This window comes from Amphiura filiformis, chromosome 18 (assembly GCF_039555335.1).
Source record: "Amphiura filiformis chromosome 18, Afil_fr2py, whole genome shotgun sequence".
In the NCBI taxonomy this organism is placed as follows: domain Eukaryota; kingdom Metazoa; phylum Echinodermata; class Ophiuroidea; order Amphilepidida; family Amphiuridae; genus Amphiura; species Amphiura filiformis.
The window spans coordinates 52,503,185-52,518,647 of NC_092645.1; the positions used below are offsets into that span (position 1 = coordinate 52,503,185).

The 15,463-nt window shown below is 37.1% G+C and overlaps 1 protein-coding gene across 1 annotated transcript; it reads left to right on the forward strand.

Moving 5' to 3' along the window:
- The first annotated feature begins 6,216 nt into the window (after positions 1-6,216).
- On the forward strand, positions 6,217-13,044 carry LOC140139220 (uncharacterized). The gene is made up of 5 exons (XM_072161000.1): positions 6,217-6,547; positions 7,039-7,265; positions 8,144-8,302; positions 9,042-9,375; positions 10,047-13,044. The coding sequence occupies exons 1-5, from the start codon at positions 6,217-6,219 to the stop codon at positions 10,361-10,363; spliced, it is 1,368 nt and encodes a 455-aa protein (XP_072017101.1). The 3' UTR covers positions 10,364-13,044.
- Positions 13,045-15,463: the final 2,419 nt, after the last annotated feature.

The following is a 15,463-nucleotide window of genomic DNA, read 5'->3' on the forward strand; positions in this document are numbered from 1 at the left end:
CCCAAATTTGACATTTGATATGTTTTCCTAAAACTCAAGAACTGTGTGTATCAGAGATAGCTCAAACTATTATTTTTCTTATCCTTGTGACGAGAGGAATACATCTTGTTTTTTTAACAAGATTTGAGAAACTTTGAAATTTCACCGCTGCGTAAGCGACCAGTTTGGATTTATGCAAATTAGGCACTGTTCAACTATTAGAATTTCTCTGGACTTTTGATATGTTTTAGTGTGAGCTTTTGGAGGTTCGATGCATATGAAATGGATTCTGTTGCAAATTAGTGTGAGTCTTTTCATAATTTGACTAGCCTAATGAGTTTCTTTCAATTTATTTGTGAACAGGTACCAATGTTTTTTCTTATTAAAGAGATATTTTATTCTCCAAAAAATGTGAAGAGTAAAGCTCTAGCTATGTTTTGTCTTTTTTTCTAATGATATGACGAAGCGTTCACGATTTTCTTCAGTGATGTTCTCATTTAGATGTTTTATTTGAAAAGCTACTGAAGGTATTTAAAGTTCGCATTAAACCTGAAACATATCGGCAGGCTAAAGGTTTTTTCAAATAAAAGATACGTCAACAAGAACGATCAAAATTTTGAAATTGATAGTTTTGCGTTTTCGATTGCTTGATGACTTTGGTTAATTATTCCTGAGCAATTTGCAAAATTGCTAAGGTCTGTTTCTGTCAAGTTCTTTCTTTCTTTCTTTCTTTCTGTCAATCTTATAATGAGCCACCGTAGCCATATGCTTTGAGCCATGTTGACCATAGTTGGTCATTAGGACCATTGGGTGAGGGGACAAATGAAACATGATCAACTTCAGGTCAAAGGTCATCCACTTCCGGCCAATGGCCAAAAACGTGATTTCACTAAAAATGCTACTCCTTCCACAAATTACACAGCACGATGATGGCACTTTGGTACATGCATCAGCTATACCCAGTGTCTAAAAGTTATTGTCCAGAATCGGGGTCAAAGGTCATTAAGGGGATACTTCCGGTATATGACCAAATACCCTAAAATGCTGCTCCTGTCGCAAATATATATAGTACAACAATGTTACTTGGTCATCAGGATTAATAGCTGGTGGCACAAATGTCACATGACCAACTCAAGGTCAAAGGTCATGGAAAGGTTATTATGGCCGAAAATTTTATTTCCTATTATTTTTACTAAAACTGCTACTCCTTACTAAATTACACAGCAAGATGACGTCACTTGACACATGCATTAGCCTTGAGGTCAAAGGTCATACGAAGGTCATTATGGCTGATGTAATTTTCTGTTCTGTTACTAAAAATTCTAAGTCAATCACAAATAAATTATAGCATGACATTACTTGCATACAACCATTGGGGTCAAAGGTCATTGGGTCAAAGGTCATTGGGGTCAAAGGTCATGTAGGTATTACTTCCAGTATGTAGCAAATTACCTTAGGAAGTCGCACTATAATAGCGCATGACCAAAGTTGCACAGAAATATTTACATGAATATTGAATAATTTTTGGTTAGACCGAATAAAAAAATAATCATGTTTCGCGTCTTCTCCCGCTTCCTTTTTTGAGGTTTCTTCAATTATATTTTTATTTTTTGAAATTCAGTTATAACTCTTGGGAGTAAAGATGCTTTCTATAGCCTTGCCAATATACAAGAAACACTTTTGGAAGGTTTTGTGATAATTAGAGGAGGCCTATCTCTTTGAACAAGATATAAAACGAGGGCTCCTCCTTTTTCCAGGCATTATTGTGTGCGCTAAAACAGTTCTAATTATGGATATTTGCGCCAATTTTACGATAAAAAATAAAAATCCCCCTCTTCCTCCTTTTTGAAACATGTTTTTTATTTTACTTGGCCTTATCAAAATGATTTCACATACTGTAATAGTATGGAAAATAATTATGTAATATAATTTATGATTATAATTATAATACTACAAACTCTGTTCATACATGTATATTCCAATGAATTATACATATGCTGGACCTTTTGAACTCGCATATGCTATAGGTGAGCTAACGAATTAACCTTGGTCTCTAGCCAAATTCCAAAGTTATAGTGCATTTCAAAAAAAGACCTCTCAGTAAAATCAGCATAATATACTACCTCTTACATGCATTCATGCTATATAGCTGGGCTAATTAGCTATAGGCCTAGGTAATTAGCTATTGCTAAGGTCGCGTATATGTGTATGCGCAATTAGCTCTAGTTCCCCATTCTGGTTGCAACATCATTTTAGCAAATTTGAATTTTAACCCCTGTATAAACTTTGACCTTGAAATTCTGGACTTGCTCAAGGTGCCAATTGAGCGTCAAATTCCTCATCTACACACCTGTAACTATCATTTAAAAGGCGATATTTTGGGGCTATCTGTTAGACTATAGGTCTATTACATTTCTTCAATTTATTATTTTGTATTTTTGGAAGATTTACATGTATAATAAAACTCCCGCCATTTATACGGTGGCAAATAAACTGGTTAAGTACTACCCAGCAAACACACAGAAAGGTTTTACAGAAAAGGTTTAAACGCCGGGTTATATAAAGGGTATAAAAGCATTTTAATAACATTCATGAAACAGTTTGAAAACGTGATGCAAAACATTCTCACGGAATGTTATTTAACTGTTGACAAAATATTTTGCAAAAATGTTTGCCCAAAATATTTTACAATAACGTTTTAAAAACCTATTCATGATCTTTATACAACCCGACATTTAAATGTTATTAAAACGTATTGAATAAACGTTTTAAGAAGAACGTTCTGGTGTTTACTGGGTATCACGGTTGTTTGATGGGATCATTTATTTGTTTTTCAAACAAAACATAATGTACAACCAAATTTTAGGCTTAAACAGCTAAAAGCGATATCATGCTAATGTATACAGATGCTTTTGAGTCATTCGCAAATTTAATTTCCCCTCTTTTACAAAATTATTAAATTTTACATCATTTTTTAATCCTTTTTCGGATATAATATGTGCCTAATAATGACAAAATTGGTGGCGCTATTTTGTTACTGGAAATTACTCTTTCAAGCTTTTAATCCAAATAATTCCTTTTATTGTTTGCTAAAACATGTTTATAAAATTTCTTTGTTGCTTGCTTCACCTATTCCAGCTGTTTTAATGTCAGTATTAATCACCTATCTCTTGCAAATAAAGAAATATGATTTAGGATAAATAGCACCCTCTATAGTTTACATTTAGTTAATAATGAAGCCAATTCTATATAAATCAAACAACCGTGGGTAGTCACTGACAACTGTTAATATTCGTGCTAAGCGTTATTATTAGACATGTTAGATAGACCCTGCTGTAGACTTTGAACTGTATATTCACTAAAACCATTTGATAACGTAAGCCCTGTCTGCATGAAGTGCTTACTATATATGGCTTATAGTAGTATTTGACAACAGTAGAAATTTAATTGCTAGTCTATAGTATAGCGAAAAAGTATGTATTTGCATTTGATGATAAATAAATAGATATGATTCGTTTGATTTCAACTTTCTTTTATCCAAAGGACCATTGCTTTTAATTTGAGGTGTAGGGCCATTATAAGAAAACCTGAAGATGGCAACACAGACCAGTTCAGATGAATTTGATTCTTCAGAACAAGGTAAAATTTGGATTTCCTGTATTTATTTACATTTAAGAAAAAAATCGGGATATTATTGCAATTATGTCCAAGTATTATTATTATTATTGATCACCCATAAAAATGATAAACTAGACCCCTAAAACAGGCCTTTTTAACCTGAGATGCTAGTTGTAGTTGTTTTTTGTTGGGATTGTTGTTTGTTTGCTTTAAATGATCTTTTCGTAGAAACTCGACAACGACCGAAAGGAGAGGGTTACGGCTCGCATTAACCCATCCATCCCCGGTCTACGTCAAGTTGTCACGAGGCAAGTTTCTACACACTTATACGTCTTTCAGGAAATGCCCTCTTGTAAGCCTTGACAATCATTTTTGGACGGTACAATATTTACTCTAGCCTTTAGGGTAACGAGAAAGGGCTAAGATTCCAGTCTCTAACTTATATGTATCTTTCAGAAAGGAAAGAAGATGAAACGAGGCAAATTGATGATTTGCGCAAATTAGAGTTGGAACATTCTCAGGCAAAGAGAACAATGACAGAAAAAGAACAATCGATGCAAATGCTCCGTACCGATGACGATTATGTCAAATGTCATGAAATGCTACTGACAGTTGGCAAGTATCTTGTTCCAGTTGTCACGGAAGTTATTCGCTTGAAGACTTTGTCTACTCACCATGTAAATGACCTCCAGGAATTCGTACAACGGTACCAATGCATGACTCCTTCAACTTGTCATCAATTGGAAGGCAATCCTGAAGAAGCGAATGGATGGTGTCGTAAGTGTGTTGATTTTGCCGAACTTGCAGCTGTTGCATTGTATCCAATTGAAGACATTTCAAGTGGGACAATGGGTATTATAATTCGGCACAGAAGCTTTGGATTTGACAAGACTGAACTGAGTGATGATGATGCAGCCACTGTTATCACATTCGTATCAGAATTATGGTTTCCAGGCGCCGCACTCTCCTCCTCCAGTGAAGTAACAAGTTCACCGCTAGCGGGACTTATCCATAGGCTGAAAAGGGTATGTAACATTATCTTAATATTATATTGGCCGCTGAGACACAATGAGAGAGTTATTATGGGGACTTAAGTTGAGATTTCCCGGGTACCGACTGTGAACTCTGCAAGTAGTGCAGTGGTTAGACTCTGGACCAGTAATCCAGGAACCGGGGTTCAATCCCCGCTGGGTCCTGATTTTTTATCTCTCAAATAGTCATTTGTCAATTTGCTCAAGCTCCAAACACGTCATTTATTTCATTCAAATACAAACAAAATATATACAGACTTGACATTAATGGAATATCTTTTCGCAAAATTCCAACTACTTTTCTAATAATTGGATGAGGGGAACATTCGGGATTTTGACAAAAACCAACCACAGATGCCGTATTTTCCACTTGTCGCCAGGTAGATCTCACACAGCTCTTATGATGCTATGCACTCAACCGTGTAGTATAAACACAGACTGTGTAGAGGATAGACTTGTTGAGCTTGGAAAATCTTGTGTACTCGAGTGTATCGAGGGGGAAACTGTGCGTAGATGCATTTATAAGAGAATCGTTTTGTAGCCAAACCTTTTCATATGTGGCAAAAGTTTTATCAGGCCTCAAAGAAAAGCTTCAACATGAGAAATTCACGTATCGGCCATCGCAGAACATATAGCAGTCCATAATTACGTAACTGGATGGGAGGCGGCTCAAACCATAGACCAAGAAGCATACCAAACAACTCGCCGGTTGAAGGAACTTCAGGAAGCAATCTGGATTAGAAGTAGGGGACTTAACCGTCACCATAAACAAAGACAATTGGGCTTACAAACCAGACATGATCTACAATCGACTTATCTGTAAATGGAAGTTTGGAAACGTGATCAAGACTATACAGTGTTGTCGTTTCATCAAACATTTGGGAACCCCACAACAGAATGATCAAGATTCCTGAATAGAAATTGAAATATTTCGAGTGTGTACCAGTTTACTAGGATCTGATAAAGAACCTGTTCTACTGTAATCTGTAAGTTGTTTTTGTTTTATTATTACATTTAGGTAGTAAAACATTGGCGAACTGTCAGAGATGCTAAATTAGGAAATGAATATCAGCAACAGCCTAGTTTCCGTGATGCTTATGAGGTTTACCATGACTGTATTGAATTTTCTGACGACCTAATCACGGAGCTCCAACTACGGTTACTGGAGAACAAACGATACGAAATTGTAAGTATTCTTGATCTCTTAAGGGGTACTACACCCCTGCCCAATTTTGTGCCTATTTTTGCATTTTCTCAAAAATTATAGCGCATTGGTGACAAGTAAGATATGTATATTATAGGGGCAAGGACTACAACTACTGCACTGGAAATTTTATTTCAGCACAGACAAAAGTTGTGCAGTTACAGTCAAAAATGAGGGAAACCCAATATTTGATCAATAAATCAATAACTACTTGCCTTGAGTTGCTGAATTTTCAGTGCAGTAGTTGTAGCTCAGAGCAGGGCATTTTGTTGAGCGAACTGTATTTTTTTCTACGTCTTTTTAGGATAATATTGCAAAAGATGTCATAGTGTCATTTTAAAATTACTTGAACACTTTTTATTTATCTGTAACTCAACAATTCTCATGCATACATCAAGAGAACATTTCGAAGCAGCAGAATATTTAGATCAAGTATCAGAGCTCATTGGACCTGAAGGCGGCACTCTAGGCTTTGATGACAACATCGCACAGCTGATCATTCCACCAGGAGCCTTGGAGAAGCCGACACAGATTGTATTATCCATTGTCTCACCAGAAACAGAACATCCACCACTTGGCGACAAGTTCATCATTGCACCAATAGTGCGATTAGAACCTGATGGGCTTCAGTTCTTGAGACATGTAACATTGACTGTGAAACATGCGGCAGTTGATTTGGCTCCAAAGGACCTCGAAGTCTGGACAAAAACAGCAGGTTAGTTGTTAAATGGCGAAGATGTAAGACAAAATATACACAATTATGTAAACACAATAGGAGTATGAAAACTAGAAGAGCCTTTATGATTTACAAATTATATTACAGCGCAGAGCAACTTAAAATTTTCTGATTTCGTATCTGATCGATATTCAACCATGCCAACCTGGGATGACGACTAATCCCCAGATTATCTCATTATTATTACTGATTTTGATGAATCCAAGTGTATTAAAATTTTGGATCCATAATAATAATAAAATTGGATGCTTTACGACCAATATGCGTCTCGTCCAATATTTTAGAATAAATAGCTCGACCAATAAATATTTGCTCAATTCATCCACTTTTATATCAAAGTCCCTCTTTTCTACGAATTTCTACGGTTATTATGATGAAAGTGATGAATGAACTTTGACCTACTACTGATTGAGATCTTAATACAACTTTTGGCAAAATTACTTTTGACACACATTCTCATATATTTTCAGGACGGAATGCAAATTGGCTATTACACTTTGACGGTAAGAAAGGTACAATTCCAGACGCACTTTTAACGAAGGATGTGGCGAAGATTCGATTTACTCATTTCAGTCTCTGGTGCTGGTTGGGATTGGGTAAATTACGAGTACATATTCTGCCGTTTGTTCCTGTTGACCTACAAAGGTCAAAATCAATTGGATTGACAGTATACGCAGTAAAAAGCTCAGATGTAAAGGTAAATGGAGCTAGACTCGATCCTCGCCGCCGAAAGTTAAGTAAGGCGATGACATTTTGATCTTTTTACATTACTCTGACTTTATGGATTAGCCTACTCTCCATAGAGTTCTGAAGCCTTAAGCTAACTCTATAGATCCTTTGTTTGCGATCCATTTTAGCCTGAATCCTTCTGGGCTCTAATGGTGGCGCCTTTTTTACCCACAATCCTTCACGTTGCCTTGGAGCGGCCGTGGGTGAGTATCTGCATATGTGTACATCCATATCAAAACGATGCACTTGTCGGATGCTACATGTGCCTCATTTCACATAACAGCTAGGAATAAATAACAGACTCATCTCAAGTGGAGGACATTTCAAATCATCCCCAAGTGACATTGTTATGGAATGTTCTCTGTATTAATAAGCCATGTGACTTGGGGATGATATAAAGTGACCCCCACTTAAAATGACTCTGGTATGTGAAATGAGACACATGTAGCAGCCGACAAGTGCATCCTTTTGATATGGATGTACACATATGCGATTCTAAACCGATTTCTGTTGCCCAATTCATTTATTGGGTAACCTTGCTTGTTACAGTAATAACATAATACCTAAAGCAATAATTATTGAACATTATACACCTCATTTTGACATTTTTTGAAGTCATGAAACGATATCGATATGCTAAACATTTGGGTGCAAACCGAATGAATGTTGTCGATTGAATTCCTTGTTGTAAAACAATTCCTTCTTTCCTTCCTTCCTTCTCACTTTTTCGACACATAATACTAGTAGCTCAAATGTGGTAACCATTTCTAGTGGTAAAAATGCAAATCCAGAAAGCAGTTCCTTTAAAAATGTACAGATCAAGGTTGTATTTCTTTTTTTACGCAGTTTGTGCAAGAAGATATGACTAAGGCGAATAATGTACTTTGCCTTGATAGTGTTGTAAAAGTTTATGACATCCGTAGTAACAAGACGCTGGAAATTGACCTCCGAGATGTGAAGGACAAAAATAATACGGATGCATGGGAAGTCAGAGAAACCCCTCAAGTAAGTGTCCTTTTAACGCAATTTGCACATTGTGTACCTGTCTATGTGTGTATTACTGTTATCTTGTCTCAAGGTAAATAAACGGAGAAAAGGAAAAAGAAAACGAGGATGAAGATGAAGAACATGATGGTGATGATGATAATGTAGTCTAGGAGCTAAATCTTCTAAATACCTTGAAGTGGGAAGTTCTTCTAAATACCTTGAAGTGGGACAAACTTGATGATCGTCGCAATATCCACCTTAACATCATGGTCTATAAGAGCCTTAGCAACATACTCCCACTGTCTTTATGCATGGAAATACTTTATGTAACATCTTTTCCACAGTCAGTAACCTTGTCCCTCCAACAAACCGTAGTGCCTCTGCCAAAAGGAAATTCGCCTCCAGAGGTGCACTATCCTTTAACCTTCTTCCTACCAGAGCCAAAAATCCGTTGCCAGCTACAGTCGGTTATTTTAAATATGCTTGGAAGTAAATTTCACCTTAAAATGTCCTATAGTGTAATATCACTGTTTTTATATATCATTGTTGTTTGTATGTAAATGTATGAAACGACCCTGTCCTTCCCTCTAGCTCTTGTCTAGTATTTTATTTTTGTATTAGCATTCTGGGATCTTATAATATGCCCTTGCATTTCTGTCTCTCCAAATATGAAACAAGCCATCGCTCCTCAGGTCCTCCAAAGCATACAATAATTCCATTCAGTTACCTGCCTGTTTTTGTCACCTTTTTCGTTTAGAACATACACGGAGAGAGTATTAATAAAGGTTTCGGAAACGCAAGTTGTCGGTTTGTCTTAACTCCAAAACCCGACAAGGTTGACAGCATTATAGCAACCCTCAAAGTCCAAAGGAAAGCTAATGATCCACATGCTATGGAGGTATATATAACATACATTACGGAAAAGTCATCACCTCAACCCAAAGATACTGTACAACTGCAAGGAGACGCAGGTGCCGAAGCAACGGAAACAGGCACCATATCTAATCCTAACAACAGAGATACTACCGCAGAAATGTCTGTAGTTGGGGCTTCTGCAAGTTCTACAATATCATTACCGTATAAAAGGAGTGGTAGGTGACAGAACCATTTTATTACAGTAAAGCTATTAAACCGTTTAACCTACTATTTATAAGACATGTGGCAGAACATCATCATCACCATCATCATTATTAGGAGCGGGTGCTGAGTCGACCGATATAAAATTATCCAAACGGCAAAAATCGCTGGACGACTTGGTCATTTCCACCACCCCACATCGGTAAGGAGAGTCATTCCCATGCGCGTATTTGGGGGGGGGCTTTGGGGGCTCCAGCCCCCGGGGTAAAAGCAGGGAGCGGCCAAAATGAAGGGGCGGCAAAAACAGTGGCGGCAAAAAGGAAGGGGGCGGCAAAAAGGATTAGTAATTAAGAAAGGGCGGAAAAATGTGATAAAGCACAAAAAATTTAAAAAAATTGGTACTATACATCAAAATATGCTGCTTTTACTAGGCTCTAGCGCCTGAAACCCCTTTTTTTTTTTTTTTTTGCTCTTCACTTTTCAAACGACCGAGAAAAAAATTGGGTCAACCTTTTCGGGCTGTTGAGGAAGGGGCGGCAAAATTTAATTTTCTTCAGCCCCTCGGGGTTTGGGCGACCACGGTACGCCACTGATTCCCTATCCTTAACCCCCGACAGAAATCCTAGCTACGCCCCTATCCTCATCATCACTGTGTACATTACTATTATTTTTTGTTCCTTTCCAGATGATCATACACCAAGTGGAAATCCAATTCAAGTTTTTCATCTAGTTCTGGACGATGCTAGCGACATCCTACATGACAACTTGAACCCAAACAATATTCTTATGAGGCTCAAGTCTAGACATGCTCTGAGCGACAACGAGGTGGCTGAGATCAACAATATACATGGACTTGGAGAAAGGGTTCACATGTTGCTCGCAATTCTGAAAACCAAAAATGTACAAGCGTACGATGAATTCATGAGTGCCTTGCGTGAATTCGATCATGATTTATACTGTGAGGTTAAAAAAATTGAAAAGAGGTATCCGTATCGCATGTGATAATCACTAGTATTATGACGTTACAGCACTACTTTAACAGTGTCTTCTTTTCTTCTGTCTTCCGTTTCAAGAGGTATCTCATGACCAAGTTAGAAATTGTTTTGTTATTTTAAATATTTTCCTCCTCGTAAAATATCTGTTCGCCTGGCCGGTGAAAAATTGTCAAATTAAATGTAGCTCATGTGTGTAAGAGTAACATTTGTTTAGAGTCACCATGAGCAATTTTGGGTTTAGTCTGCCAAATTTCGGAACAGTTACGAAGGCTTATGTTGCCTGCACAGGTCCGGCAGTGCTTCCTGAGCAGGCAGTCGGACCGGAATGGTATTAGAACCCCCTCAGCACATGACTAAAACCAAGCAAACATCAAGTCAATGATCAAATCGACTACTATAGCGAAATATGCTTTGTAAATTGAGAAATTATAGGACATCCAATCTTCAATAATATATACCATGCTTAATTTAAAGTAGGCAACGGTCACACGCTGCCGAAACGTACTCAATCAACCTGTGATATGATTAAAATCCGGCAGTATTTCCTGGACAGGCAGTCGGACCGGAATGGTAACACTATGGACCACAATAGTCTCATCCCAATGGCATATTTCAATAACCCTAATTACTTAATCATAGTGTAAAATTTGACCTCAAGTTGCAGAGTATGAGTTTTTGTACCCAAATTTTTAAAGGTCTTTCAATGAATGTACAAATATATTGGGGTAAAAGAACTGTGCCCCTGATAGATGAGCATGTTGTGGATCCTAGTGTAAGTACATGTACCCCCTCGGCACAAGCCAAGCAAACATCAAGTCAACGATCAAATCGACTACTATAGCGAAACATGCTTTGTAAATTGACAAATTATAGGACATGCAATCTTCAATAATATATACCATGCTTAATCTAACGTAGGCAACGGTCACACACTGCCGAAACGTTAAGTACTCAATCAACCTCATCAACCTGTGATATGATTAAAACCCGGCAGTATTTCCTGGACAGGCAGTCGGACCGGAATGGTAACACTATGGACCACAATAGCCTCATCCCAATGGCATATTTCAATAACCCTAATTACTTAATCATAGTGTAAAATTTGACCTCAAGTTGCAGAGTATGAGTTTTTGTACCCAAATTTTTAAAGGTCATTCAATGAATGTACAAATGTATTGGGGTAAAAGAACTGTACCCCTGATAGATGAGCATTTTGTGGATCCTAAGGGATCCTAAGTACCCCCTCGACACATGATTAAAACCAAGCAAACATCAAGTCAATGATCAAATCGACTACTATAGTGAAATATGCTCTGTAAATTGACAAATGATATGACATGCAATCTTCAATATATACCATGCTTTATTTTAAGTAGGCAACGGGCACACACTGCCGAAACATTAAGTACTCAATCAACATTGAAACGACTACTATCGAGCAGTTTGCTGTGCAAATGGCAAAATGAATTTTCTCAATTACATGTTACTCATTTCGGTAACAAATGGACGGTTAATTCTGCCTGCCATACGAAAGTGACTTTGGGGTATATACATGGTCGGTCACTTGCGTCTAACTAACTGTTTAAGTGGCCATGCATATACCCCAAAGTCACTTGCATTTATTATGGAGAGCATAATTAACCGTCCATTTGTTGCCGAAATGAGTAACATGTAAAAAATTGAGAAAACAAATGGACATAGGTGGTTCTGGCTCTAAGCCCTCGCAATATTCTGTAACAAATTTAACGCATGCAATCTTTAATATACGACACACTGCCGAAACGTTAAAGTACTCAATAAGCCTGTGATTAAAAACCAAGCAAACATCAACAACTAAACAGTCGAATTATTATATATGCTGTCGGGCAGTCTGCTGTGCAAATGGCAAAATGAACCAATATTCTGTGACAAAATATAACGCATGCAATCTAAAGTAGCAACGGTCACACGCCGATGCTGCAAAAAAGTTAGGGTACTATCAGGAAAGTTGAAAAAGAAGGAGGGAGAACGGAATTATATCCTTGAGATAATCCCGTAGGTAATCCTGTCGAACCTATTCATAGTCCTTTATTCTCAAGTAGTTACACATCTACTTGAAAGTAGCCTTTGATGTGATGTGTGTTGCCGACTACGGTTGATTAATTTTCACTCCAGAATTGAAACCATATCCAATGTTTCTATAGAGAATCCCTTGAAAGTATGACACGTGTGTGTTAAGTACCTGATGTTGCTCTGAAGGGATGCCACACGTGGACACTATAAGAAAGAAATGTAGTTTTGTAAAGATTCCAAAAAAATCCGCCCATTTTGGAACATATATTAATTATTTAGGAGAGTGTTTTAGGATTTTGTTAGAAGAGGGATGATTTTTGATCATCTATATTTTATTGTTTTATGTATTTTCCTGTCATTTCCTGCAAACCTAATAAAGATATTTTGATAATTGAAAATAGGCTGTATCATAAATCCAGAGAAGATGTAAAGAAAGGAGATAGATCCAGCTATCCTCAAACAAAATATGTGTGTTGCCGCTCATTCAAAAGCAATCACGCTATTTAGGTTTAACAATAAAATACAACAAAAGGGTTCGAACCCATGACGGGTGTGATACACAAGTTGCTGCTTACTAGTTTTAGGAAAGGTCAGTGTCTGTATACCATCAATACTATGCATACCATGCATGCAGATCCTAACATCCAGTTTATTTCAAATAAAATATGACCGATTTATTTAAGTGGAATTTTTAATTATATTTACGTATGCCATATGTGATCGTACACCACGAATGAGCCGTAAATGTCCTCAATTGTATTCTGAGTTACAGTGTAAAATGGGCATGAAGGTCATATTCATAGGTATTTCAATTTGGTGCTACGTGTATCTCATTAAATGAGGTACACGTAGCACCAAATTGAGGTACCTATGAATACGACCTTCATGCCCATTTTACACTGTAACTCAGAATACAATTGAGGACATTTACGGCTCATTCGTGGTGTACGGTCACATATTGCTTAAACCTACACGTAAGTTGTAGTTCTGTATGTGAAATGGTTAATTTCCCGATGTCGTATTTAAAGTGCATCACATACTGGTCTATCTCGAGAAGCTTCAAGATAGACCAGTATGTGATGCGTCTAAATTCACGTTACCGTTCGCGAAATCGAGATATAGCCCCCAAGATATACCTGTATGTGATGCACTTTAAATACGATATAGGGAAATTAACTATTTCACATACAGAACTACAACTTACGTGTAGTTTTAAGCAATTATTGCTTACGTAAATATAATTCAAGATTCCTCTTAAATAAATCTTACAAGTATATGCTTTAATTAAAACCACTTTCATGAAAATCCATAGTCTAATTAAATTATAGAAAGGTAAACTTAATACGAAGATTTTCAATTGCGATTTTCTCGAAATGCGTGTTTTTCGAGATAGACCAGTATGTGATTAATGTGATTATTTATCATTTGAATGACGTGATGATTGAGTGAGTGCTATTTTAGTTGTGGGGACTTCTATTTGAATGACATCGTACACTCGTCTTATTGATTTATTCTGTTAAGCATTATCAAGGATTAATATCACAGGTTTTAGTGCAGATAATTATAGTTAGTTGGTTTAGTGGTACTATCCGGCGCTTCAGAACCGAAAGGTATTGGGTTCGATTCCCATCTATGCCTATTTTTTAAAGACTAGGACAATTACTGCAGTAAAGTTTATTTGGCGCGCGATCTCAGTTATTCATTTTCTGATGGCTGTGCCTCTTATAGACACCCTCCCTCTGGAATCCAAAGCGCGGTTCGCTCTCTTCACATCCTTTAAAAGGGCATTTCGTGATCCACAGCCTCATCCCCCACTTTTCTCAAAAAAAGTTGAGATTTTTATATCACTGGAAACCTCTGGCTACATAATGTTTATGTACAAAATATTTCTAGCAGAATAATTCGTTTAGCAAAGATATCGTGAAATTTGAATTTCGTTCTGGTGTACCAGAACGAAATTACAACGCATTGTCTATGGAGCAGTGTAATACACACATAATCATGCATAACTCGCGAACGCAAAATCGGAATCAACTGATATTTTGGGAATAGGTTGTTTTCGTGGATATCTAATGAAAAATGACATAAATAGAGGATGCTAGGATCACGAAATACTCCTTAAGTGCCTTGCTACAATAATAACATTCAACTGCAATCCCGTTGCGTTTACGTTGATTGTAAATTCATGAACCATATAAGAGCTTTAAGGTCCGTATGCACAAAAGAGTTAGACCAGGTCTAAAGTTAGACCTGGTCTAACGTGGAATTTAGTATCAGGAGAAAGGACATTTTCCTTTACATTTCTGTAAGTTATTTTGTATTATTTATAAACTTTGCATTAAAATCTTTAGAATTTGCTAGCTACTATTGGAAGGAAATAATAGTAAATGACCATTCCTGATGGAACTAAATTCCACTTAAACCAGGTCTAACTTTAGACGCGGTCTAACTCTTTTGTGCATACCGACCTTAAGGTCTAAGTTTAATCAATTTCATCATATTATGGAAGACTCATCACAACCTAAAGAGACCAGACAATTGCCATCAGCAGCATCTGCCACCGGAACAACAGATCAGTTCAGGAGCCAGCCGCAGCACCATGAATACCAACGAGGCAGATACTACCGATCTTGGTTCAGTAGCATCATCGACGACACCATGCACCATCAGCACGCTGCAGAGTGGTATGTGAAGAGTGTTTTTTTTTTGTCATAACCATTATTTCACCACCACCACCAAAACACCACCACCAAAACACCACCACCACAATTATCATTTTCTTTTAATACGTTTCTTATTTGTAGATGATACACCAAGTACACTCATAGAAATTGTTCGTTGGCATTACTCAGTAAGTTGATGTAAGTCGTTGCGTCAACTTTCCGAGTAATGCCAACGCGTACAATTTTGAGTAACGCTGACTCGATATCATTATGTTGGTCGCACTCATTTGCACTTACTTTATTGAGTTGTTACAACTCAGAAAATAAAACTAAGTTAGCATAATTTTCTACAGGTGTGTTATAGTATACAAAATTTTGCACTGATTACAAAA